General features: G+C 34.8%; 1 protein-coding gene across 1 annotated transcript in view; it reads left to right on the top strand.

Moving 5' to 3' along the window:
- LOC111509844 (uncharacterized) overlaps positions 1 to 25676 on the top strand; it is a 242661-nt gene extending 216985 nt beyond the window's left edge. Inside the window, 2 exon segments of the mRNA XM_074169709.1 lie at positions 23248 to 23660; positions 23663 to 25676. Coding sequence (XP_074025810.1) covers positions 23248 to 23660; positions 23663 to 25233 — 1984 coding nt within the window. The 3' untranslated portion in view covers positions 25234 to 25676.
- Positions 25677 to 27323: the final 1647 nt, after the last annotated feature.

A 27323-nucleotide genomic window follows, 5' to 3' on the forward strand; every position in this document is an offset into this window, starting at 1 on the left:
AACTTACTGCATTTAGAATAAGTGTCATACTTCCGTGTGTTTCTTTCATGTCAACTGCATGTGCAAGAGGAACATTGCAGAGAGGAACATTGGTTAAGGAGAAAATTTAAGGAAGCCGCATACATGTTGTCCAACAACGTATTCAGCCTGGCCAGCGTAGAAATACGAAACATATGGAAACCCATCATCAAACGAAAAATGACCAACTCCCGCCAAAAACGGTCATCTCTCACGGAATCAGTGAAGCGGAAAATGGAAAGCAGAGAAAGTGAAAGTATTTCAACGACCTATAAATAGTCATCTCTCGGAGGAATCAGTCCAGTCATCACCCGAAGACGATTGTAGATAACAACAATCGAAACGTCGTGAACTAACGTGACTTGGAATCTCTACACTTTTTTATTAATTTCTTTTTTCATTCCTTCAATTTTTATTTATTGAATTATTATATTTTTACTTGTAGGTTATTTCACTATCATTTCATTCCAGGTTTATTGTTGCTTAATATAATTGTTATTTTCAGCTATTCTTTTTTAATTATTCTTTTTTACTTGTTTCAGGGATTTCAAATCATTTTAAATAGTAGACAATGGAACTAGTGAAATTCAGAGAATCTTTTGTTACCATCATGGAGCAGAACGGCTTTGCAACTTGTTTTAGACGAATCTATGAATAAACGTCATTCGTCCGGTTTATGTGAAAATAAGGACCATCATATATTTCCAAATCTTCCTCCCAATTTGCCGGGGGTGTTGAAACTGGTAAACCTTCTCCATGAAGAACCGACCTTCTTGCAGAAGAAATATCCGGATATGCAATTTCGTGTTTGCTCTTTCTTGAAAAACCAGACACGTTTGTTATGCAAAAGTGACATTCGTTCTAATGTTCTCTTGTTTTTTGCCAAATCATTGGAACTGCAAAAGGCATTGAAGAGCGTTTGCCATTCAACCAGTTACTTAGGTTTGCTGCACAGGTTTGGCAACATACGTGAGGAGCCCATCCAAAATACTTATGGTAAGCTACTTTGGTCATTTGAATAATTGACTGTTTCTGCGATTTAGGAATAAACTGACCACATATACAGCAAAAACTATCTGAGGGATTAACACAGCCACGTTTCTATACTTTGGACATTTTTGTATTATTGCGTACGTCGAGTTCAACTATGTGATACTGCGTTTATAATTATAGGAGTCAAGTTATTTTATTCACAAATATAACACTAATATAATACTCTTGATAATCGCGTGTTTGCTCACCTCTTTTCTATGATACTAACTCACCACTACTCTTAAACCAATATTAATGATCCGATTGTCAACTTGCTACTTTTATAGCGGTTCCGTATTTCGGGTATTTTCTGGAAGCTTCGAGTATCGGAAGTTCGAGAAGCGGCGTTACAAATCTCATATACAGCGGTAGTCTAGTTCAGATGTACTTTTTTTTGTAACATTTTTCAGGCCTGTTTAAAAATTACGACAAAGGTATCATTCGATTCGTATTTTTGCCTAGAAAGTTTGAGGAAAGGTCCGAAAACGCGCCGATAAAAATTACAAAAGTTATAAACAATTAAGTGAAAAAAAATGGGGCTTTACTTTTTTCTTAATATCTCGGAAAATTTTTAAAATTTTGGAAATTTGAAAAAAGATTTGAAAAGATCAATGAATTTGCGTAAAAAAAGTACCGACTTCCGAAACTGTATCTTGATTATTTAAAATTTTTACAGAGCCCTGAAAATAGAGCTAAAAGCGGGTAGTCTGGCTTGCGCGCGCCTTTCGTCACTCTGACATAAAAACAAAAAAAATTATTTAAACATATCAAATGTAAATATTTGGGAATAAAAAAATTCATGTGATGTTGGGATACATCAATAAACAATAATTTGCAGTCAACAAATTTTTATCCCAATTTTAACGTTAATTATAAATTTGTTAATTAATAACTTTTTTCGAATTGAAAGTTAATATAAAAATCCCTATATTTATTAAACTAAAACCCTGGCATTTTTTTCCTTTAATGAAGTTATCCTTAATAGGCAAAAAATAGATTACCGTTGCCAAAATGAAAAAATTGTTATTTTCAATTTTTTTATTGACAATTGAAAATTATAATTTTATAAAAAATACATTTAATTTTTTTTTCTAATTTTCTATTGTTTCAATGTCTCATGTCTAAAAACTAATTATTAATATATTTTTTTAATTTTTAACAGATATTGTTAATAAATGTATTATAAACAAATACATTGTTTATAAGCAATTCGAAAATTATTTTTTGCATTATGTTAATTGAGAAAATCATGATTTTTAGAAAAAAATGATTTCCTAAAAAAATTTCTTTGTTGCTAAAAAATGTGTTTGTTAACTAACAATCGTTTTTTGCAACTAAATATTAAAATTAAAAAACGGTTTTTTTTTAATCAGAAATTCTATTGTTCTTTAAGGTTTTGAAAGAACTTTTTTTTTCTTTTTTCGATTGTTTATTTAAAAAAAAATGTTAAAAACAATTTTTTTTCAATACTTTTTTCTATAATAAAAGTAACAATGTGGTTTTTTTTAAATTTATTCTATTTTTTATAGAACTTTTGATATTGTGATACCTTGATACTTGTCTTTTCCATTCGCTGCTTCGCTTTTATAATTATAATAACTTTTAAACTGTTGCAGTTATGATAAATATGCTACAGGTCTTTTTTGTTCATTATGAATTTATTAACAATTTAAGCCTTTTACTGAAGTTGTAGTCCTATTATTCATTTAATTATTGATCGTTATTTATTAAAAAAAGAAAAATTTTTGAGTCTTTTCAACATAAACTTCGTGTCATGTAACAGTAAATCATAAGGATTATATTACTTGCACTTTTAGTAGTTGTAGGATCAATAACATTCACTTATTGTCATATTTGTATGGAGTTTAAGAAAATTAAATGAAGCAATCAGTCATTCTGTTAATTTAATTTTAATGAGTTTACTCATTAACCTTCTTTAAATTTCCGATGCTCACAAATTTTCAAAGTCCTTCAAAATTCCGGTTTATACCTGTACGCATTTTTTTTAAATAATGATTTTTTCAATTAAATAATGCAAAAAAAAATTTCGAATTGCTCATAAACAATGTATTTGTTTATAATAAATTTATTAACAATAGCTGTAAAAAATTGGAAAAAAAATTATTAATTAGTTTTCAGCCATGAGACATTGAAACAATGAGAAATTAAAAAAAATTGTAATGTATTTTTTATAAAATTATAATTTTCAATTGTTAATGAAAAAATAGAAAATAACAATTTTTCATTTTGGCAACGGTAATCTATTTTTTTGCCTGTTAAGGATAATTTCATCAAAGGAAAAAAATGCCAAGGTTTTAGTTTAATAATTATAGGGATTTTTATATTAACTTTCAATTCAGAAAAAGTTATTAATTGACAAATTTATAATTAACGTTAGAATTGTAATAAATATTTTTTGACTGCGGATTATTGTTTATTGATGTATCCCAACATCACATGAATTTTTTCATTCCTTAATATTCACATTTGATATGTTTAAATATTTTTTTTTGTTTTTATGTCAGAGTGACGAAAGGCGCGCGGAAGCCAGACCATCCGCTTTTGGCTCTAATTTCATGGCTCTGTAAAACTTATAAATAATCGAGATACAGTTTCGGGAGTCGGTACTTTTTTCACGCAAATTCATTGATCTTTTCAAATCTTTTTTCAAATTTCCAAAATTTTTAAAATTTTCCGAGATATTAAGAAAAAACTTAAGCCCCATTTTTTTTCACTTAATTGTTTATAACTTTTGTAATTTGTATCGTTGCGTTTTCGGACCTTTCCTCAAACTTTCTAGGCAAAAATACGAATCGAATGACACCTTGGTCGTAATTTTTGGACAGGGCTGAGAAATGTCACCAAAAAGAGCTAAATCGAGTACATGTGAACCAAACTACGGAAGCAGATTCGAATACTGGGCAGGGTTGCTGTGTTGCCAGATCTTAAACAATTTCCTCAATTTAGGAGAGAAGCAAATTTGGAATGTCATGTTCATCAAATTTTTGTGAAAAAAATCATAACTCAAAAATTTTGCGTTTTAGTAAATTTTTACTATCATTTTCGAATTTAGGGACCAAAAATTAACAAAGACCTGCCTTCGGCATAACACTCGTAATTTGGCTGTAAACTAGTGTTATCGATAAACCTATTCAGAATCTGCTGGTCCCTCTCCAGTCTAAGTGGAAAACTCTTGTCAGATGGCGATGGCTAGTAGGATGTCAATGCCGGTTTGGCGTCATTTTGACTTTGCGTAGTCGGATGGTGAGTCGGATGGCGATGGTCCAGCAAGAAGTCGTTGGTCATTGTAGTCGGTGGTGGTGGTGGTGTAGAAGAGTAACACAACCCCTCAGCAAGGTTTGTGGTGGTGCAAAGAGCAGTCTTTGCATGTGTGTGGGTGTAGGAAAGAATGAAAAGTGACAGGGGGTGTTGTGACGGGTGTTTGGTGTAGGTTTTCGTGATGGGTCCTACTTGGACGTCTCGATTTGGGCCCTCGAATCGGTCTTTGATTTGGGTCCTCGAATTGGTCCTCGATTTGGGCCCTCGAATTGGTCCTCGATTTAGGTCCTCGAGTTGGACCTCGATTTGGGTCCTCGAATTAGTCCTCAATTTGGGCATAAGAGCAATAATAATAATGATAATAATAATAATACAGGGTGTTGATGGAAAACACATCAAATACAGGGTGTGTACGTCCAGCGTTAAAGAAAAAACATAGCTGCCAACGTGTAAAAGAAAAAATTTGGTCACCAGTTCCAGTAAATATGACGAGTTCATTTTACACACGAGGTGTGGTCGTCACATTAAAAAACTTACAACAACAAATCAGATGGATTTGTTGTTGTAAGTTGACGGCATTCCGTCCTTCTGATTCGGAAATCGATTCGACGGCACTATACCCAGCGGTATTAATTCACTAGATGTCAGCCTTATCTATAAAGACATCATGAACCCTCGCATCCAAACTAGCCATCTGTTGTGGCTTTAGTGGCCTGAATCAGTGGAGCGCCCTGCGTGTTCCAAGTATTTTGACAGGTGAAATGATGCGAATCTTCTCGCCAACCGTGCCAACGGATGGTGAAGCTGCCACTTTCACCTATTCGTTAGCAGACGGGAGGATGGCATGCTCTGGATGTATTTCATATCACAAAGCATGGTGGGCTCTTCGGGCGGGCTCACTACTCTTATAACAATGCATGAGTATATCCCTTAGCATCCACTCAAAGCGCCTGGTGTTGTTGCGGTCATCGTAAGTTGGCACCACATTGCCGTTGACCATTATTTCAAAAAAGTCAGTTGTGGGTGTTTTTCTCTTGTGGCTCGCTGGTAACCGAAGTATTGGATCTATCATGGATTTATCGTAATAGACCCACGGCTGACATATAGAAAGTGTTGTGCATCTTCTAAATCTAAACATGCACCAACGAAATATAGAAAAACATACGTACAGTACGAGAAGCTTTCAAAAATTCGATTGTGAAAGAGGAATGCAATATTGTGAAAAATCTCAGAAAATGTTAATTAGGAAAGTTGTTCAGCAAAAAAAACTTCTTGATCAAAAGTGATAGCCATTTAACTGTAGTTTTTTCCTCTTCTTCAAAATGGAAAGCAAGAAAAAAAATGCTGGATCGATAAACTGTTTTATTTTTTCTCAACCACAAAAATTGATCGAAATTATACAGAATTGTAACAAGAACTTGATATTCTATAAAATTAAATCATGAATTGTTTGATGTAGCCGTTACTACGTGGTGGAAGATCTTCATGAAAGATGAGAAATAAAATGTTTTTTACCAAATAAAAAAATTATTCCCCATTTTTCATTAAATCATAAAACATAAAAATAAAATGGGTAATTCGGTTCAAATCCATAACGGTAATTTTGTGGAGATTTTCTTATCCAAACAAATTCTTATAATTCGATTTTAAAACGAAACCATGTTTCCGTAAGGTATTTTTCACATCTAATATTCCTCAATATGTTTTTCTCACACAATCCTTGACTGCATTCGTAATGTATTGATTGATTGATTGTCATCACAGTTTTCAAATGTTCTCCGTTTGGGTTAAATCTGGTTAGTGCGCTGGCATGGGATACTCTGAATGAAGTTCTATCCATTTTCCATTTGATGTTTTATTTGAAAATCATAGTATCGCTACACTACAGTGAAAACTAACTCTATCTAACTGATACAAAATTCTGCCTGTTTGTCTATGCGGAATATGATTTAAATTTGGTGATTGATTTTGCTGCAAATACCGATTGTTGGTAAGTGTCCTGTCAATGGAGAAGGTACCAATAGCATTTGTTTTCAAAGTAAACTCAAAACAATCATTTTGAACAAGAATATCTCCACGAAATGAATGTAATGAGTTTTTGTCGAAATTCTTTTTTCACATTGTTGTTCTGTAATTTGATATTACTGAAAATTACGTTTTTGTTAGAGTACAGTATGATCTTGATCAATTTTCTGTAAAAAAAACAATAATGTCGCACCAAAAATTTTGAAAATTATTTTACTCTTCGAAAAAATTGACAATGGTTTTAGTAAATCATTGTATATAGGATTTCATTTATTGTTTAGTGACTGTTTTGGAGTCACCAATTGACAAAAATTAGTAATAAATAAAACTCCACAAATTTTGTAATGAATATTTCCCGGAAGTTTTCAAGATAAGGATACTTTACTAGAAGATACACAATTCTTTACCAAGAATGACTTTTTATCTAGAAATCCTCAATGAAGTTTCCTATGTGGTGCACACCTTGTTTACTGCTCATTTTGAAACAAACACAATTCGATCTTTTGTTCGATTCAGGAAATGATTGATCCCGAAGAATTTTCCAATTGAAAACATTTTGTCCGAAGCAATCATAGGTCCAATTCATTGAAAAAAATTCGGTTCAGTTCTTGGACGATGATCGGTAAAAGGTGGATCAGTTATCACTGAATGGATCTGACATATTCAAGGCGTCGCGTCACCGTCGGTTGTTAGTATATACAATGACAGACAAACATATTGCATATTTTATTTCAAGCCTTGATTTCATGTTCATTTCTTTTCGTCTAAATCTTTATGCAGTTTTTATTACTGAATGGTATATGCTGAAGTATTTAACGTATATTGATCACCAAATAATCCAGATATCGAAACTTCATAATGGAATAATGAAATGGACTAGTTTCGGTGATAATATTCAATCGGAACAATCAACAATGACAATAAAATGAAAGTTCTTTGAGACAACATAATACCAGTTCAGTGCTTAGTGTTTCCTTGCCTAGATCTAACGATAGCCTGTATCCTCCTGGGCATACTCCACAAAAAGTCTGTGATGGTTTTTTATGGAATTCGATTCCATCTTTCCTGTGCAGCAATTCTCAATTCTGCAATTGAGTTAAAAGCTGGATTTCATGTTCACATATGTCTTTTCAGTATGTCCCAAATATGTTCTATTGGATTTGCGTCAGGACTGTTTGGTGGCCACACCACTGCCTAAAGTCCAACAACTTCAAGATACTGGGTGATTGTTCTTGCAGCATTTGCACGAGCATTATGATGCATTAACACGAAATTGTAACACGTATGTACCAGTCAGCATGCATTATTAAATTTACCGATGTAAGCTCGATACGACTATCCCAACTAATGCTACCCCACAACATAATAGAACCACCACCAAAGCTAAAGTTATGTACAAGATTTCATTCTGTTAAACGTTCTCCAGATCTTCTGTATACTCTACCACGTCAATCTGGTTTCCATAACTGTATTGTTGTTTCATGTGTGAAAAGATTTTTCCCCACTGATGTTCATTCCAGTTGACATGTGCTATGGCAAATTGTAACCGTCTAGATTTGTGACGTGGGGAAAGCCTAAGAACTCTGGCAGGGCGTTTTGGATTCAAACTAACTTCTTAGAGTCTTCTTATTACTGTTTTGACACTCATGTTAATTCGCCTTGTGCTCAGTAAATCATTTCTGAGATGCGGAGCTGAAAGCGAGCGATTTCGCAATGGTTGAATTTCCAAATACTGGTCATCTCTTGGCATTGTACTCCCTCTCATTGTATCGCTCATGTATACGAGAAACAGTCGATTGATGGATATACAATCTCCGCGCAATATATTTTTGCCTGCATCCCTCATTGACTACAGAAACAATTTTAATACAAATTAATTCGCTCGAATGAGGCATATCACTGCGAAAACTACAGAATCAAAACATAAAGTACTCGAAATGTCATTCTGGTAACAGTAAACAAAACAATAGACATCAATAGTGGCAAAGGCACACTATACAAAGTTTATAATTTGTACCATTATTTTACTTATTCAGCTATACCCACTATATCCAAGCATTCTTTCATCTATACTGTATGGAAAATAACGTAAAATACTTCAGCCTTTGAACATTTATCAATAAAAATAAATAATGTATTAAGGAAACAGAAAATCTTGAAATAAATATGTGCTATTTTCATCCGAGAGTGTATATTTCAGTGCTTCATTGTACATATCGAGATGACCCACAGTCACCAGCTGACGGAAGAACAGGTATGAGGGCGTTTGATAGTTCAAAATGGCATGAAACAACTGCCACAGGGTTTGCCTAATGTAGAATAATTCTGTCAACGTAAAAAATCAGATTAGTCGGTTTATAGAGCTGTTCTGCTGTTTTATTGCTGAAAGCGGTGAAATCGATAACTAGTGAGAAAAAGGTGGAAGGAGAACATATCGCCGCGAAAGGTGCTTTTTGTTTTGGGAGATACATTTTTTCTCTTGAAAGAAATGTATTTTCAATAATCTCAGATTTTTCAAGAATATGAAAAATTTGATATTTCGGACGTCAGTGTGACATTTGTTGCCATTCCTACCACTTTCTTGTTCGAAGGAAACTTTGTGGATGACGATTCCAGAGGAGCATAGTAAACGGTGACTTTTTCATAGTATAATACTTCAAAATGAAATAGGAAACGACTGAAATTTGCAAACTCCGTTTTGATTTTTTTCTGCCCTTATTTAAAAAGATATTTTATGCTGCATAAGTAGGTTTTGATAGACGTTTCGACTTCAAAAATCATCACCAATTAAATTTTTTATATGGATTTTTCACTTTTTCTCGCTGGCCTTTCTTATCTAGGTCACATTTTATACAGAATATGCCTTTCAAAAAAATATATTCAGGTCATTACTCTAATATTTATCACCCTGTACAGTGAATATATTTTCAATCATACAATAATTTATGAATTTACCTTTCGAGAAATTTCCCGAGAATATAATGAGTTAGGGAAAACATGAATTTACCTTGTCATGTGCGCTGTAAAAACACTATATGGATAAAAAGACGAGGTTCAAAAAATATACAAATTATTGACTTCGATTGTTCCAAGGTATCTGCTGCTGCATGGTATCATAATCAAACTATCAGGGCTCAGGTGAGCCTGTATCAGATGTCAGAAGATTTAGTAAGGCGAAAGAGATATTTTCAGAAGAGAAGTTGATTTCTCATCATCATTTACCGCCCCCATGGTGTTGGTGTCATTACTTTTAGGATCGAAGATTTAATTTTCTCATCAAGTAATTTCTTGCTCGACAATATTCTGCTAAATATGAAACAGGTTCTTTTTCGAAGTTAACGCGTGAAGAAGGATTAGTAAAATGAAGTTAATAGAAAAACAAATTTTCGTCAATTGAATTCTCAGATGGAAACCGAACACCTTTTGAATTCGAATTTTAAGTACCTACCATGAGCTAGACGTTCTATACATAAAATGAAATAGTAATTTTTTGACTCGACTATGAAAATAAAGCAGAGTTGATGGGACATCATATCCATTCGTCATCATATATAGTAAGTAGGTTCGCAAAATACTTTGCAGCTAGAATGCAATTTGATGACGATGGCGTTTCAAATTTTGCCTGAAATGATTTCATTCACATAGTTTGAGTCAACATTCATGACAAACAGTTAATTCCTAATCTGTTGACAATAATAAAACGCATGCATTGAGTTGAAATTTCTGAAACCAAATCAGTGGTTAAATTGTTATGAATCAATGCTGACCAGTTAGTTCATTGAAAATGTTGAGGCAGATCCATAGAAGGTTAGTAAAGAAACAATTATATAATTGAAACCAAGATTCTACTATTATGCATTCGTTTGGAATTCAAACGTTATAATATCCATATAAGCAGCTTTCAGTTTAATTTGAATTATCATTTTGAAAAACGGGTAATTTTTAGTTTCTTACTTCGCTCAGATTTTTCACATTGAAAAAATAAAATTTAGAAATAAAATGAATAACATCATGAATTACAAAAAATCATTGAGATCAATTTCATCTCGTGAAAAGCTGAGATGATGTGGATTGAATCTAAATAGTCACATTTTTTTCATTGTAAGTTTTTCGTTATTCATGTAATGTGCCTGTGATTTTATGTAAAACTTCTAGAAGATTTTAGAATGATCTGTGAATGAAATTTACTATTCAAAACAACCTAATATGGTCATGATTAATCAGTCAATTAGAAATTTTCATATGTGATACCATGGAATTCATAACTATCACTACATAGTATAAAACAAAGTCGCTTCCCTATGTATGCGTCGATCTTTAAAACTACGCAACGGATTTTGATGGGGGTATTCTCAATAGACAGAGTGACTCAAGAGGAAAGTATTTGTATATAACATGCATAATATAGTAGAAAAATACTGATAATTTCAGAGGTTTCTAATGTGATGTCGTAAATGAACACATATTTTGCGCTTAAAAACCCTGCAAACCCTGGCTGAACCCTACGAGATAGATAAAAAAATGTACTACAGCATTGTTTACTTGAATTGAAGGGGTTATATTTTTAGGAGTGATTAATTTTTGTATTAGAAGTATTTGTTTCGAAAGAATTTTTTTCTTTCGTGTAATTCAATGTTTATATGAAAGTAGCTCTTTCAGGAGGACTTTCTTTCAGTTTGTGTCTGAAAGTTACTTCTTTGCATGATCTACACATCCATGTATAGAGCTACTTATTTTGAAATTGATTACTTCCTTCCTTTCCTTGGAAGATTCCCCCGTCCTTGTTTTTTGTATCAAGGTGGAGTAGTAGAAAGCCAAAAACTTTCTTTCCCAGAATGTATTGTTTACCTTTTAAAAGGTCCACAAAAAAGTCCCCGATGGAATATCTCTATCTCTTTGGAATAATCCACAATAACCATTTTCTATCATAGAGAAATAATGGCTTATTTAATAAGCGATTTCAAGCAATAACGTATCAATTCTCATTCAATTAGGTACCTTAAATACATTTTGCATTCAATATAGATATATCGGGCCCTTCACAGCATGTACTTCAAATATATTTTTTTGAAGATATTACAGATTTAAAGTGCAGGAACATAACGGTTGCGGCGGTACCGGGGGGGAGGCGCTAGCGCGTGTCTTCAAATAGCGCGTCAAAGTCCACCCTATAGCACTTTATGGTTAGCAGCGATCGCACGCGATTATATGTTTATTTTGTATGATCATTGCACTCGTGCGGAGCCGGGGCAAATTGCTAGTTATTCATAAATATAATTTAACTGAAGCAACATTTATTCTTCCTCTGAATTGTTTGATGTATTCTCTCATTATAGTTACCGTTCATTAGTTTATTGTAATGAAAGTAGAATAACGAAAATGACGAATCATTTTGGTGAATTTTTTTTAAGTTATGGTTTTATTCAGTTCTGTATACTTACACTCCCTCGATCAATAAATTCTTTGACATCTATAAATTGTTTCTAAAGGAACTACACAAACTGCCCTGTTGAATGTCCTGAAGAATCATTTATCATAACTTATCATTTTTTTTTTGAAAAATTGGATATATTGAAAAAAAAAATGATTCTTATCATAATCGGCTTTGACTTTGATGTTTCTAAATTTGACTTTCAATTTATTACACTCAAATGATATTTTGTTATCGTACAAGTCATTAAATTTTTTGCGAAAAATGGCTTTCATGAATGAAGAAATAAGAGATATGATACAAATTTATTACAAATACAATAGAAACAGTATTAGGACATCGGAAATGTATTAAAACTTGTATCCTTGAAGACGACAACACATCGAACCATTTTTAAGTTTTTGGATAAAAATCTCACCGAGTTTGATTCGTTTGAAAAGCCAATGAAAAAATACAGAGACAGAATCAACAATCAAAATTTGATAAATGAGGTGTGAATGGGGTGAATTAGACATTGTTTCCTTTTCAATGAAAATGAAACTTTGAATAAATAACAATAATCAACTAAAATATAAAGACAACACAGCAAATGCTTAAAATGCTGGCCTTGTTCATGACAACACAACTGTGTCCTTCTTCGAATTGTATTCACTTCACGAATGATTTCCCCCTCCTCAATTTTCCGAACTCTCTAACAATCCTGTGTTGAAGATCTTCAATATTTTGATATTCCCTCTGACCATAAACTCTATTTTTCAGTGTACCCCATAAGAATGTATACATAACACATAATGGCCAGCCAGGTCTGGAGACCTGGCTGGCCATTATTCCCTAACCATTCATCATCAAGGTAGATATTCGTCTGGTAGTTGAAATCAGATGTTGTTATAGTTAGCCAAAGGTGGATAATCCAAATAGTCTTCGTTAAATAAATGAGAACCCAAATTTCTATCTTTGTAAATTCCTGCCCTAACGATAATACTAAATTGCACTTGAGGTCAAATTTCTCGGAACTGCCTGGGGTTGTTTTTGCTCTAAATGTGTGCGTTATTTCGGTTGAATATCCCACAATCCATAAAAAAGCTTTCATTTGTCCAAATTATATTTTCCAGGAAAACAGAAAAATCAGGTCTTCTAATTAGTCAATTACAAAATTCTAATCGCTTTTCCGGATCACCTGGATGCAATTTTTGAGATATGTGTATTTTGTAACATTTCAAACCGCCTTCTTTGAGATGTCTCCAAACACTTTTATGACAAAAATATTTATTTCGGAGGAAATTTGACGTTTAAATTTCCCCGAGTTCATGTTTATCTGCAAATTATTAATTTTTATTGAAAGGACACTATGTCTAACTTTCCTCATACATACTTAATTTATCAAATTTTCTTTAGTTTCTTGGTCCTTTTTGTCTCCGTATTTTTTCCTTGGCTTTTCAAATGAACCAAACTCGGTGAGATTTTGATCCAATAACGAACATAGTTCGATGTGGTTGTTGTCTTTCGGTATACAACTTCAAATAGATTTCCGATGTCCTAACACTGTATCTATCGTATTTGTAATAAATTAGTATCATATCTCTTTATTCTTCATGTCAAAATGTCATAAAGTGTAATAAATTGAAAGTCAAATTCAGAAACATCTAAGTCAAAGTTTATTAAGACAAGAATTAATTTTTTTCAATGTCTCAAATTTTTCGAAACGGAATAATAACTTATGAAACATCATTGAAAAGATAAAATCTGGCTCTTTTGAAAACAGAAAGAATTCAATGTAGCGCCCATGAGAAAAAACAGAGTTGATGATGGTGGTGGAAGAGGAAACGTCGGATAGCAGGGAAAAAGTAGCAATGCGAAAGAGCAATTTATTTTCGAATCCTTCGAAAAATAATGCCAGAAAAAAATAAAAACCATTATCAGAAATTACTGTTTTTTCCGGATATCTTCGGATATACTCGGAATTCCAGAACTTTTTCAACGACATATTTAACCATCTTCTTACCTCTCATAGTTTCCGAGATCACAATGGTGAGTGAGGATCGAATTTGAAATACCCTGTATATTGAATTCTTGTTTCCAAGTCGTTGATATTCAATAAAAAGAGGGTTGGATCTATGTAGAATACCAGCGTTGATAGTAAAAGTATTTGAGAGATATTCATCGACGGCCACTTGCAGATAACGTTCTTTCAGGAAGCTGAAGAACCATACACATATGATCCGACAAGTCATAGCATTGAAGTTTGGCCAGCAAACCTTCATTACATACATTTGCAAAGGCCTTAGAAATATCAAGCGCAACAGCTTTCGACTCTCCATGTTTCTCGATTGCGTCATTCCAAATATGGGTTGCATATTACGAGACTACGAAAGTAACCTTCAAGAGGTATCTTGCATAAATGTCTGTCGGACATAATTCAATATCCAGCGTGGTATCAGCCATACAAGTACTTGTTTTCTGGCAGGTATTTACCAGAACTTACGATGAAGGTAGTTAGGAGAAATGAATATTTCGAAATTTCTTCCTCGTCCCGCTTGGGGCGGGAAAGAAACGAGATGGGGCTTTTACCAGTTAACAATCTTCCTCTTAGACGAATTATTCATCTATACAATTGTGCCGCGTTGAAATCAATGCAGTCCCAGGCACTTTGCTGTTCAGGTCGGATCTTTCTTGCACTGATGAGACGTAATACTTCGAAAATGAAATGGGGGTGATCTACTAGAATAATTCCAGCATGGTCCTGCTGTTGGATGAACAACAAACATCTGCGAGACTAGGTTAGATTAGGTTGGGTGCAAAGAAAGTAGATCTATTCGACCCTCCACCACAACCCGCAAGGATTTATTGTGGCTCACACCTATTCACATTCGGCCAAATAAACCCAGCTTCTTAACGAAGCCGATTAGTTTGAACGGTGAGTGATCTTTCAGGTCGGATGGTTAGAATACGGCTCTGCCGAACTCTAAAGACCTGATTCGGTCCCCAGTGGGGCAGGGACAAAGTATATGCTCTGTTAATGAGGTAGTCGGATAGTCAGGTTGCAAAATTCCCACCTTGATACCCACGAAAACCTTCCTATATGATGGTTTTTGCACGTCAGCTACACCTGACGATGCCTTAGATTCAGCCGTGCAGGGATTTATACTGTGTTAATATTATAAATCCCCATAATAAACGATAATAAAAATTTGAAAAAGTATTTCACATTATTCAATGTCAAAAAGTTGGCATTTTGATGTTGAAGACTTCTTTCAAAATTGAAATTTCCAAATTGAATATTCTCACATAGCACAGGTATTCTGTTTTATTATTTATATATATATAATATATAAATATATATATATATATATATATATATATATATATATTATATATATATATTATATATATTATATATATTATATATATATATATATATATTATATATATATATATATATATATATATATATATATATATAATATATATATATATAATATATCACTTTGAATCACTTTGAAAATTTAATGGAGGGCATATTCGGACATTCTCTAGCCAACTAAAATATTTTCGATAATGCGGTGTTGCCGCTTCTATTAGAAAGCAGTAGCAACTTTGATTTTTCAAATGGAACACTCTGTATATAATATTATTTTTGGAATCTCCATCAATTGCCCGACAACTTTTCTTGATATTTCCCTATACCTATCTGTTACCGTTTTCGAAATAAAAATTAATTTCAATTTTTTTCTTCGAAAATCATGACTTCTAAAAATGCCGATATCGTTTAGTTAAGAAGTACTATGATATCGAAATTTGGTTTGGAGTTAGGTGATACTTGGACACTTCCCACACGTCAGCCTAATCTCCGTTACTTCAATACAGGGTGGTAAAAAAATACAGTTTTTTCGTTTGCTTGAAAAAGTTGCTGAAATTTGATTATTTTAAATGGAACACCCTGTATATTATTGAAAATTCGGAAAGCTGCTGAAATTTGCTTTCTTTCTATGTATATCATACCTATACCTAACTAGTCAAGTTTCGGACTAATGAACATTTATTTGTGAAAATGTCCCTTCAGAATGGTGTTTCCATTCGGTATTTGGTAAGCAGGCCATGATTACTATTTGACAGTAGCGTTGTGACATTCTCCTAATAATATCGACATTTTCGTCACTTCAGAAGTTGCAAATACCTTCAAAACGATGGAACAAAACTATTCAAACGAAGTTCTTATGAATTTGTTTATTATTTTTGGACAGTGTGACAAAATTATCAGCAGAACATGTAGAAAGTTCAATGAAATGTATCCGAATCTACTGCCAATGAACCTCAAGAAATTTATACGAATTCAGAACAATTTCAATATGTTTGGATAAACTTTAAAAAAGCACCAAGAAACTTGAAATTGGAAATATTGATATGAATAAATATAAAAAAGTAAAACAATCATGTGGAATATTTCAAAATATGTTCGAATCGCTGGCCGTTCACTTCCAAGCACTTTAAAATGCGGGTGTTGACTGCTTTCGTGGTGGCAGATCTGATTTCATTGGGATCCAAATCTTCAAATGTTTGGGCAATCCTTTCTAACAATTCATCTTTCGAACGCACGGGTATTTTGTAAACTTTTTCTTAAAACATTCCCCACAAATAAAAATCTAATGGATTAAGATCGGGTGATCTCGCTGGCCAATTCCATGGTCCCAAGCGCCTCATCCACCGATCGTCAAATAGTCTATCCAGTTCTGCGCTCACTTCTCTTGTGCAATGTGCAGGAGCTCCGTCTAGTTGGTACCAACAGTTTCGATAATCTTCGAGTGGCAGATTATCCACGAAACTGTCTACAGTATTCTCCAAAATATTCAGGTAGCTTCTGGATGTTAATGACTCCTCGTATATCACGTACCTCAATTTGTTGTCCATCAACATGCAGAAGACATTAAAACTAAATTTTTCTTGAAATCCGGCTTCTTTTGTGACGTGAGGATTTTCACTGGACCAATAATGACGATTTTTTCTATTGAAAATCCCTTCTCTCGAAAATTTCGATTCATCAGCCTAAATAATTTTATTTAAAAAAAGTGGATCTTCTTGAATGCGTGTCAACAACATTTCACAAAATTCTACTCTCTGTTGAGGATCTTGAGGCTTCATTGCTTGAATTTTGGTGAATTTATAATCATGCATTTTATGTCTTCGCAAGATTCTTTGAACCGATGAATATTTTATACCCAAATCTTCTTCAGCACTTCTTATCGATGACTCGGGAAATGCGTGAAAATATGCTAAGACATTAATCTGGTTGTCTTCGAAAGTTACGGGTCGAGGCAAGTTTCTTGGTGCTTTCAAAGTTGATCCAAATGCATTGAAATTGTTCTGAATTCGTATAAATTTCTTGAGGTTCATTGGCGGTAGATTCGGATACATTTCATTGAACTTTCTACATGTTCTGCTGATAATTTTGTCACACTGTCCAAAAATAATAAAAAATTCATAAGAACTTCAATTGAATAGTTTTGTTCCATCGTTTTGAAGGTATTTGCAACTTCTGAAGTGACGAAAATGTCGATATTATTAGGAGAATGTCACAACGCTACTGTCAAATAGTAATCATGGCCTGCTTACCAAATACCGAATGGAAATACCATTCTGAAGGGACATTTTCGCAAATAAATGTTCATAAGTCCGAAACTTGAATAGTTAGGTATAGGTATGATATACATAGAAAGAAAGCAAATTTCAGCAGCTTTCCGAATTTTCAATAATATACAGGGTGTTCCATTTAAAATAATCAAATTTCAGCAACTTTTTCAAGCAAACGAAATAACTGTATTTTTTTACCACCCTGTATTGAAGTAACGGAGATTAGGCTGACGTGTGGGAAGTGTCCAAGTATCACCTAACTCCAAACCAAATTTCGATATCATAGTACTTCTTAACTAAAAGATATCGGCATTTTTAGAAGTCATGATTTTCGAAGAAAAAAATTGAAATTAATTTTTATTTCGAAAACGGTAACAGATAGGTATAGGGAAATATCAAGAAAAGTTGTCAGGCAATTGTTGGAGATTCCAAAAATAATATTATATACAGAGTGTTTCATTTGAAAAATCAAAGTTGCTACTGCTTTCTAATAGAAGCGGCAACACCGCATTGTCGAAAATATTTTAGTTGGCTAGAGAATGTCCGAATATGCCCTCCATTAAATTTTCAAAGTGATCCGTTGTCTGGTTCACCAGAAACGTTTAATGTGCCATCCACCGTGAATCAGCCTGTATATATATTCACAAATTGTTTAATTTTTGATTTATATCATGCACACTCGACACTCGATAAAATCAACTGAAACCACAAATGTGCGGTTGGCTTCTGTTGTTGACTTCGTGTGCGTATGTGTTGTTTCCTGCTTTCGGCAAACAAGTGTTGCCCATCTTTACACTTGGCTGCACCGCGCTGATGAGGCCAATAGCCAGAAACACGTGTTCGCGGTTTGCCCCTCTTTTTTGGAGTGTTGTGTCCACGAATTGTTTCATTTTTGATTATTATATATATATATATATATATATATATATATATATATATATATATATATATATATATATATATATATATATATATTAGTTTATTATCATTATCAAGGAAGAGCTACAAAAAATAGCAATAATTTAAATTTTGTTACAAAAAAGGCTCAACTTACTGTTGGTGAGGATGGCCGTGTCAAAAAGAATGTTACATTAAATAGTTGAAACATGTCAATAAAATAAAACAAGTTACCAGAATAAAAGAAAGTTTTGACTCCTCAATGATACAAGGAAGATTACTTAAATTTACATAATAAAATCGTTATGGTTTGAAAATTATAATTTACTAGTAAAAGCCATGTGGCTACAGACCACAGAGAGAGATAAAAACGATTGACACTGACAGCTGTTCTATGATTCAATTTGAACGATATTTTGATGTACATCCTTGATTCTATTTCTCATATCCTCCTTTGTAGATGGAGGTACTCTCTCTATAAAACTTATCTTCAACGTAGCCCCTCATGAAAAAATCATTTTTGTAAAATCTGGTGAGCGAGGTAGCCATTTGGGAATGCATTGTCTGAATAATTATTAACAGGAACAGTGTGGTAACCAAATGCTCCGTCGTGTAAATACCACATTCTTCGTTTCATTCGATAAACACGCAGTTTTAGTCGAAATAAAATTAAATTGAAAGAGTCACAAAATCTGTCAAGGGCTGAGTCATATCGACAAAAATTGTAGGAGTTGTTTATTCTTTTTAGCAGAGACGAAAATGCGTTGAGTTTATCGGGAATGGAAAAGGTTTGGAAATTGGAGAAATGAAATCCGCAGACTGTCTCATACTGGGCGGCGAAGATATATTGAACACAATTTCTACCTAGGCAACGGTGAAAGCTACGATTTTGGGTAAAGTAGACAAAATTGTACTTTTTACAATGCAATGAAATTAATTATAGCAATCCAGTGTATCGTGAGCTGTTCTCGAAATAATAAAAAAAAATTAAATTGTCGATATAAAAAATTATAAATAGATAACTACTATTCTGATCTTTTCCTTATTGATTTCAATTCAAGTGCCACCGCTAGACAGCTGTTTCAGCCTATTGGGCATTGTCAGTACTGGGCAGGTAGTCCTCGATTGAAGACAAAATGTGACCCCCCCTCATGCCCTCTTCCGGGTTGAGTGTCCTGAGATAAAATCTTCCCCACACGGTTACTGCGGGCAGAACAACCCATCCCGTCTAGCCACCCCCACTCTTATGAGTGGACTTTTTACTTTCTGATCTATCAATTTATCGAATCATAACTTTACTTGAATGTGATTTGCTGAATGTACTGCGTCTTTATGTCGCTGCGCACTGGCAGTGCAGGCCTACAGGATGATTGGGAGTAGTACGGTCTTGATTAGCAGCAATTTTATGTGGAGTCCCATGTTGCTTCTGTGACCTATAATCGAATGTAGATTTTGTCGGGCGGCTCTTGCCAGTCCTAGTCTCTACCCTACGTGGACCCTGAACGTTAGTCTCATGTGGAGAGTGACTCCCAGGTATTTCGCTTCGTTGGTCCTCGGAATCTCTTGTACGTTGAATGTGACGTTTCCGTCCGGGTGTACCATCCTCTGGGTGAAAAGTATTGCCTGACTCTTGTCACGGTTCATGCTGATTTTCCAAAGGTTGACCCATTCCTCTAATCTGTCCGTCTGTTGTTGCAAGTATCTGGGAACTTGCGCATGGCTAGTTGATCTCGCCAGTAGAGCTGTGTCGTCCGGGTAGAGTGCCAACTTGTTAGAATTGTTCTCAGTTTTGGGCGTGTCTGCTCTGTATGCCGAGTAGAGGCGTGGCGAAAGGACTGCACCTAGTGGGACCCCTGATTCCAGTAATCGCACGGTGAAGGGTTCTTGTCCTACTCTGCAGCGGTATCACCGATCAGCTAGAAAGGATTTGATTATTCATTTCATTTGTTTTGAGTAGCCAAAATTGCTCATTTTGGCTTGTAATCCGGGGTGCCAAACTCTGTCGAACGCCATGGAGACGTCTAGAAATATCGCTCTGGTGTGGTATCCTTTACATGGGTTGAAACCTTCTGTCGCATAGTCTACTACCCTCAGGACTTGCAGCTCTGTCAAGTGTTCGGATCTGAAGCCGATCTGTTCATCTGGTAAGATTCCCAGTTCGCTGGTTTGGTCTTCCAGTCTTTTCAAGATAACTCGTTCTGCCACTTTGCTTATTGAAGGAGCTGAGCTTCTTGCCCTATGAATATTAGAAAATATGTGGTTCTTCTTTGGCTTCGGGATGTGAATGACCGTTGCCTTCTTGAACGGGTACGGAAAATGTTGTAGTCTGAGTATAGCGTTAATGATATTCGTCATTGCCACTATATCCTTCTTTGGCAGGGCTTTCAGTGCCCTGTTTGGAATCTGGTCCGGGCCGTGGGCTTTCCGAGTGGCTAGGTACCTCAAGATGCCCTTCACATCTTCGGGTGATGTCGGTGTTAGCGGTTGCGTGTTGTCCCTTCGTTGCCATCTTATCCTTCGTACCGTCTCCTCGGCCTTGTTCTCGATAGGCGGACATGGTGTTCGGTGTCCCTTCCTAAAAACTTTCTGCAATTTCCATGCATGGTCTTTGGTGTTGAGTTCTTCGGGTTGTCTATTTTCGTTTTTGAATTGCACGCAGCTTTTGCTGCAGGATTCTGCCGGCTCTGTGCATACTCCTTCTCTTCAGGAGTCTTCTGATTCTGATGAATTCTATTACTTCCCGTCAAATGTGGTCCTGCAAATTGAAGCGCGCGGCAGGGACTTTCCGCGCGCGCTTCTCTCTATTGTTTGGATGATCGCCTGTTGTAGCTGCGTTCTCTAGATCAGTCATTGTTTCAATGCGAGGGATGTCTCCTATCGCATCGTGAACGGTGCGCTGGAATCTACTCTAGTCGATGATTCTCTTTGTAGGATTATCTGGTTCCTCTCCGCCTATTGTGAGTAGAACGGTGGTCTGACGATCCTTCGTCTAGTACTTTCATCTCCGATGTAGAAATATTTTGCACTATGGCGATGTCTAGTGTGTCTTCTCGCGGGTAGTGCGTTGGGGCTTCGGGAGCGACTACCGCGTTGTCCTCGAATTCTTCTAGCTGCCTGGCTAGTTCTCTACCTCTTTATTTTCCTTTTCTGCAGTTCCAGTCGCGTGACTTATCGTTGAAGTCGCCTAACTCGCCGAACTTCACGAAACGCGCAGTTGTCCAAAATATTGGCATCGGTGGCACTTGTTTATTCGTTGCGGCTCCGCCTGCACAATCAGGTTTACCCACGTTTTTAGTGTGAATATTTTTTCTTGGTTTTTGGGTACCTTGACCAAGAACAGCGATAGTATTTGTCCCGAACGTCTGGATATCATCCTGTGACATTCCAGGACCTCGTAGCCCTGTTTTTCTAGGTCGGCTGAAACGTCTCTTTCATCTGCATTTTCCGATATTCCTCTAATGACTACATGAAGTGGGATCTCTTTTTCAATTGTATACGTATGGCAGTCCAGCCTGAATTCTTCCATACATTTGTTAGTTCTCCTCCACTCGACCATCCTTGGTAAGTCTCGGTAAGACATTGTTCCACCGTTTTGCATCGTGCATGACGATTGGTGGCGGTTTGCTGGGAACGATGGTCGTGTTCAAATTTGCATTCAAATTCGTGTGGTTGGCACCACTTCTTCATTGTTTGATGGGTTCATTTTGGTGTTTTTCGCAGGGTGTACCTCTTCTTTAGGGGTTCTTTCATCTATGGATGCCGTTTTCTGTGTGTCCATGTCCACGTGGTTGTCTTTTTTGGCTCGTTCTTGGTTTTGTTCAGCCGCGATGCGTCTTCTGATGCAGCGGTTTGGTTTCACGACCTTTGTGAAACCGTCATCCGACTCTGATTCGGAAATGACTTCTTTGTCGCGTGGCCTCTTGGTTTGTCGCTTGTCTTTCTTTGTCGTTGCACGTTTCTGCGCTTACCTTGTTTACTTCCTTTTCAGGAAGTTTTTTGTTTGTACTGGCCTTCTGGCTCCTTTCTTCAGGGAGTGTTTTCTTATTGACTTTTTTATTCTCTTCTTCAGGGAGTTTTTGGCCATGGCTTTTTTTTGTTGTTTCTACGGCTTCTGCAGGCGGATTATCCTGCTTTTCCTTCGATTTCAGCTGTGTTTCAAGCTGTTGAAGCCGGTCTGTGAGAGCTCTCAGGTCTCTCACTAGTTTTGAGATTTGTTTGTCCTGCTCCCCTTCTTTTTTTTTAATTTGTGGTTTTCCTCCGTGTGTCTCTCAATTTGTTGGTCCATTTCTTCAATGGTACTCAGGAGTGTTCCTGAAAAGAATATAAATCTGAAAAATCAGAAGATTTTTGTGTGCGTTACACACAAATAGTGTTGATAAGATCTACTTTCTTCTATTTCACAATTTTCACTTCTTTCAGGTTATCTTTTCGGATAACGTGAGCTTTCGTTTACTGAACACCTTTGTACTCTTCGGTGTCTCGCTACGAACTCTGACAAAATGTGAATAACCAAGAAATGTACTCGATAAAAATAACTGCGTAAACGCAAGCGAGACATAAGTAGAACCACCTATTGGTGCCAAGTTTTTATGTCAGTGTTGATGGTTTGACCAATCAACCGACAACTGCGGTAGCAGAAAATTGGGAAGCTATCCTGGAATGCCATCGGATTCGAATCCACATATTTCTAGAAATGATAGGTTTAATGCAGTGGAACTGCTGAAAAATAATTCTATGAAAATCAAAAGATAAATTTTAAAAAAATCGGGGTTATATGGACTCAGAGTTATATAAAAAATTATGATCAGACTAATATTCAACTACATTTTAAAATATCCTCGTAACAAACCGGTGACATTAAGTGCATATTCTCTTATTATTGAGTGAATTAATGTGTATCTCTTCATGCATTTGATTTGATCATGATATGTTTTTTTCAGGTATACGTTTCAGTTGATAATCATGTTTTTCTGGTTCTACCCACTGAAGATATGTACCGGATTGGACTGCGAAGAGTTTGCTGCAACTGAACAACGTAGAAATGTTTATGATTATGAATATTACAACTCTTTTTCATATCCACCCAGAGTAATAAATATAACAGTAGAATGCTCAAGAGTCACATTCCCATTACCACGTAGAGTTCCCAAATATGATTGTGATGATTGTCCTCTTGTTCTGAAAATAGTATTTTCGAATATTCCTGTAATTCCTTCGGCAGCATTTTCGAATTATCCTTCAACATCAATTCTTCATATGGAAAGACTTCATATAGAAAACCTGTTACCAGGTGCTTTCAACACTTTATATTCCCTCAAAGAAGTGTACCTTGGGGAAAATAACATAATTGAGTTGAACCCGGAATTTTTAACTCCCTGTCGTTACTTGAAATTTTGGATGTATCAAAAAATAAACTGAAAGTTCTGGGACCTAGTTGTTTAACTGGAACAGTCAATTTGAAATCACTGAATTTATCTGTCAATTCCTTGATGAATTTTGATGAACTGGTTCTGGACAAGAATATCGTTGAACTCAAACATATAGATTTGAGTTTCAACGAAATAACAGAAATCAATATTGAAAGTATTCGACATAAAATTGTTAATATAGATTTGAGTTGGAACAAAATCACTAAAATCGACTTTTGTATCGCAGAATTTGAGAGTATAAGTATCAGCAGAAATCGGTTGAAGTCACTGGGAAAAAATAATTGTTCAAATTCCTCCTCCAGAGTTATTTATTGTGATTTGAGTTATAATCTCATTTCTGATTTGTTTCCATATACTTTTGAATACGTAAATAAACTCAAGATATTGAATTTGGAACATAACAATATATCTTCTCTCCCGATCGGAATATTTTCACATATGCCTGATCTCATAAAATTGAATCTATCCAATAACAACCTGAAACAGTTTCATCACGGAACTTTCGAAAACTTACAGAATCTACAAATCTTAGACATATCAAATAACAAAATCACAGACGTAAAAAGGTACTTGCATTCTTTGACGAATATGACTGAGTTGTATATTCAACAAAATAAATTATTTCATTTGGATTCAGAACAAATAATCGCAGACTCACCGCATGTATCAAAAATATCTCTGGGTGGCAATAACTTCACCTGTGACGATCTCATTGAAATAATACATTACTTCAGAAGTAAAAGTGTTATTGTTGCATATGGAAGCATCAGAAACTCTTCCAACATCCAAGGTATTTCTTGTTTTGATAACTCGAATTTTCCTCCAGAGTTTTCACAAAACTCTGGTTCAAATATAGAAAAAAATTTATTGAATAAAGTCCTGCCAAATGAAGATCATAAAAGAACTATCATGTACGATTACTTTAATGAAGGTTTCAAGAACAGTAATTTTTACAGGTATTTAGAGTCCATGAAAGAACAGAAATTACTGAAATTCAGTGATTCAGAAATCTATTCTTTTTTCAACAAAGACTTCGAAAACTCCAAGTTTTACAGATATCTTGAAAACATGAAAAATTTTGAGAATTTCACTGTTGAACTTGAAGGTGTTTATAATTACTTCGATAAAGACTTCAAAAATAGTGGTTTTGTTAAATATCTGGAGAACCTAAAACCAGATAATAATATGTCGGATGGAGAGATTTCAGATAATGTGATGAAATGGAAATACTGTGAAGATTTACTGAAAAAAAAGTCACAGGAATACCTACTGGGTATCGAAGTAAACCGGTTAATTTTTAACCGGTCAAAATATATTTATGACGAGGAAATTGATCCGAATGACGGGAAGATAGAAGTCATAAAAATGTTGTTAATAATAATGGTGGTCATTCTGATAGTAATAGCAATTAGTTTGATCAATTTGACGTATTTTGTCTTCGTTGCATCGAATAAAAGAAAAACCACTAAAGAACAAGTTGAACTTCTCAATGCCTAATAGTTAAAATGTTATTTGGTTGCCTTATATATTCAGAGAGAATGAATCTTAAAAACATGTATGCCTACAAAAACTGGTTGAAAAAGAGTCTTGAGAACCTAAATCAAATTCAGTACAACATATATATTTCTTTACAAAGAGTTTCTGACATCATGAGTTATTACCATTTATCATTCCGAATTTCAAATTTGTTATGATGACGTTTTCAGAAGGAACTAGGTCCCTAAGAGAATTTCATTTATAGTATTTGATTTGTTTTGTTATATTGCTTTGTGTAGCGTTCCTGTGAATGATATGTTATTCAATTGAATATTCACAATATTCATGTGCTTGAAAATAGTTTTTCCGGATGGACGTTTTCTACAATTTGTATCTTATATAATTTGCGAACCATTTTTGTGAAAAGTATATGATGAAGTTTAAAATAAATTGAACTGAACATTTATCGTTATTGAATGGATAGATTTATACCTGTTTCCTGTAACTTTAATTATATAGCATTGCCGGCTCAGTTGCGACAAATGTGCCACTTTATGACAGAGTATCAATTTTCAAAGAAACATCGTTGATTCGTTTCAATTTCATTTCTCCATGAATACATTTTTCAATTGAGCAAAAAAAACTTTGGAAAGAAATTACAATAAAATGAAAATTGAGCAAAAAACCCTGAAAAAAAATTACAGTTAAATGAAAATCAAGCAAAAAATTGAAAATTGAACAATTGAAATGAAATAAAAACTAAAAAAAATTAAGAGATTTCAAGCCAAGTTACTTCACGACATTTCGATTGTTAGTACCTATGCACAATCGTCTTTGGGTGATAACTAGACTTATTCCTCTGCGAAATGACTATTTATAAGTCATTCGAGTGCTTTTACCCATTTCCTCTTTTCTCTCCGACTCATCGGTTTAGCGGGAGATGATCGCTTGGCGGGAGTTGACCGATGTCCGCTTCATTATTTGTTTCCATACGTTGCGTATCTCTACGCCAGCTTGGTTGAATGCGTCATTGGACAACATGTATGCAGCTTCTTTGAATTTTCTCCTGAAGCAGTGTTCCCCCCTGTGGATTATCTCAGTATGGGAACACATGATTTTTTATTGATGGGTCTGAACATGATCTGCTATTCCCTATTTGCTGGTTTCTCCTCGCTGTGTGTGTTTCTTGTGCTCGGCAATTCGGACTTTCAATGGCCTCTCAGTTTCACCGATGTAGGATTTGCCTTACTCACAAGATATCCGGTAAATTCAATTCTTAAAATCGCAGTCGGCGTTTGATGGCCCAGTTTTCATGAGGGTGCTACAGATGGTGTTCACGGATCCGAAGCAGGTTCTGATGTTGTACTTGGACCCAATTTTTCATATCCTTTCCCACAATCCTCTGATGGAGAAAAGTGCAATCACTGGTTCCATGGGAGGCTCTTGCTGTCTTTAAGACATTCTGTTCCACCATCACTTTGGAGTAACCATTTCGTTGAAGAAGTTTTTTAATGATGGCTAGTTCCATCTCGAGTCCTCCTATCAGTCATCACCCAAAGACGATAGTGGATACTAAAAATCGAAACGCCGTGAAGTAACTTATCTTGAAATTTCCCAATCTTTTAAATTTTTATTTCGTTTTAATTGTTCAATCTTCAATTTTTGCTTGATTTTTATTTTATTGTAAATTCTTTTCAGGGTTTTTTCTGCTCAATAAAATTATTATCTTGAGCTATTCTTTTTGATTTTCATCTCAATATGTTATTTCAGAGATTTCAAATCATACTATATTAGACAATGAAAGTCCAAACTGATGAAATTGACCGGTAATGTTATTGCGTTTGAATAAAAATCCTTAAATGAATTTATCCAACTTGTCAGTATCACTTCTCGTCATAAATTTTCCTACGTACTCAATAAATACTTTCATATGAAAATTATACCTACTTCCTTTGGATGTCGTTTCGGGAACCATTTCAGAATAACTTGTATCTACTGTATCAAACATGTTGTGGAAAATACTTCAATAGAACAAATTCCCAACTACGAAATATTTGGATTTTTCTAAAATGATTTCGTGGGCAGAAGTGGAGGTTGATTTTTCTCGACAA

Source organism: Leptinotarsa decemlineata, unplaced genomic scaffold (genome assembly GCF_025532065.1).
Source record: "Leptinotarsa decemlineata unplaced genomic scaffold, Ldec_3_MD MMD2_P_RNA_scaffold_5, whole genome shotgun sequence".
Lineage (NCBI taxonomy): Eukaryota > Metazoa > Arthropoda > Insecta > Coleoptera > Chrysomelidae > Leptinotarsa > Leptinotarsa decemlineata.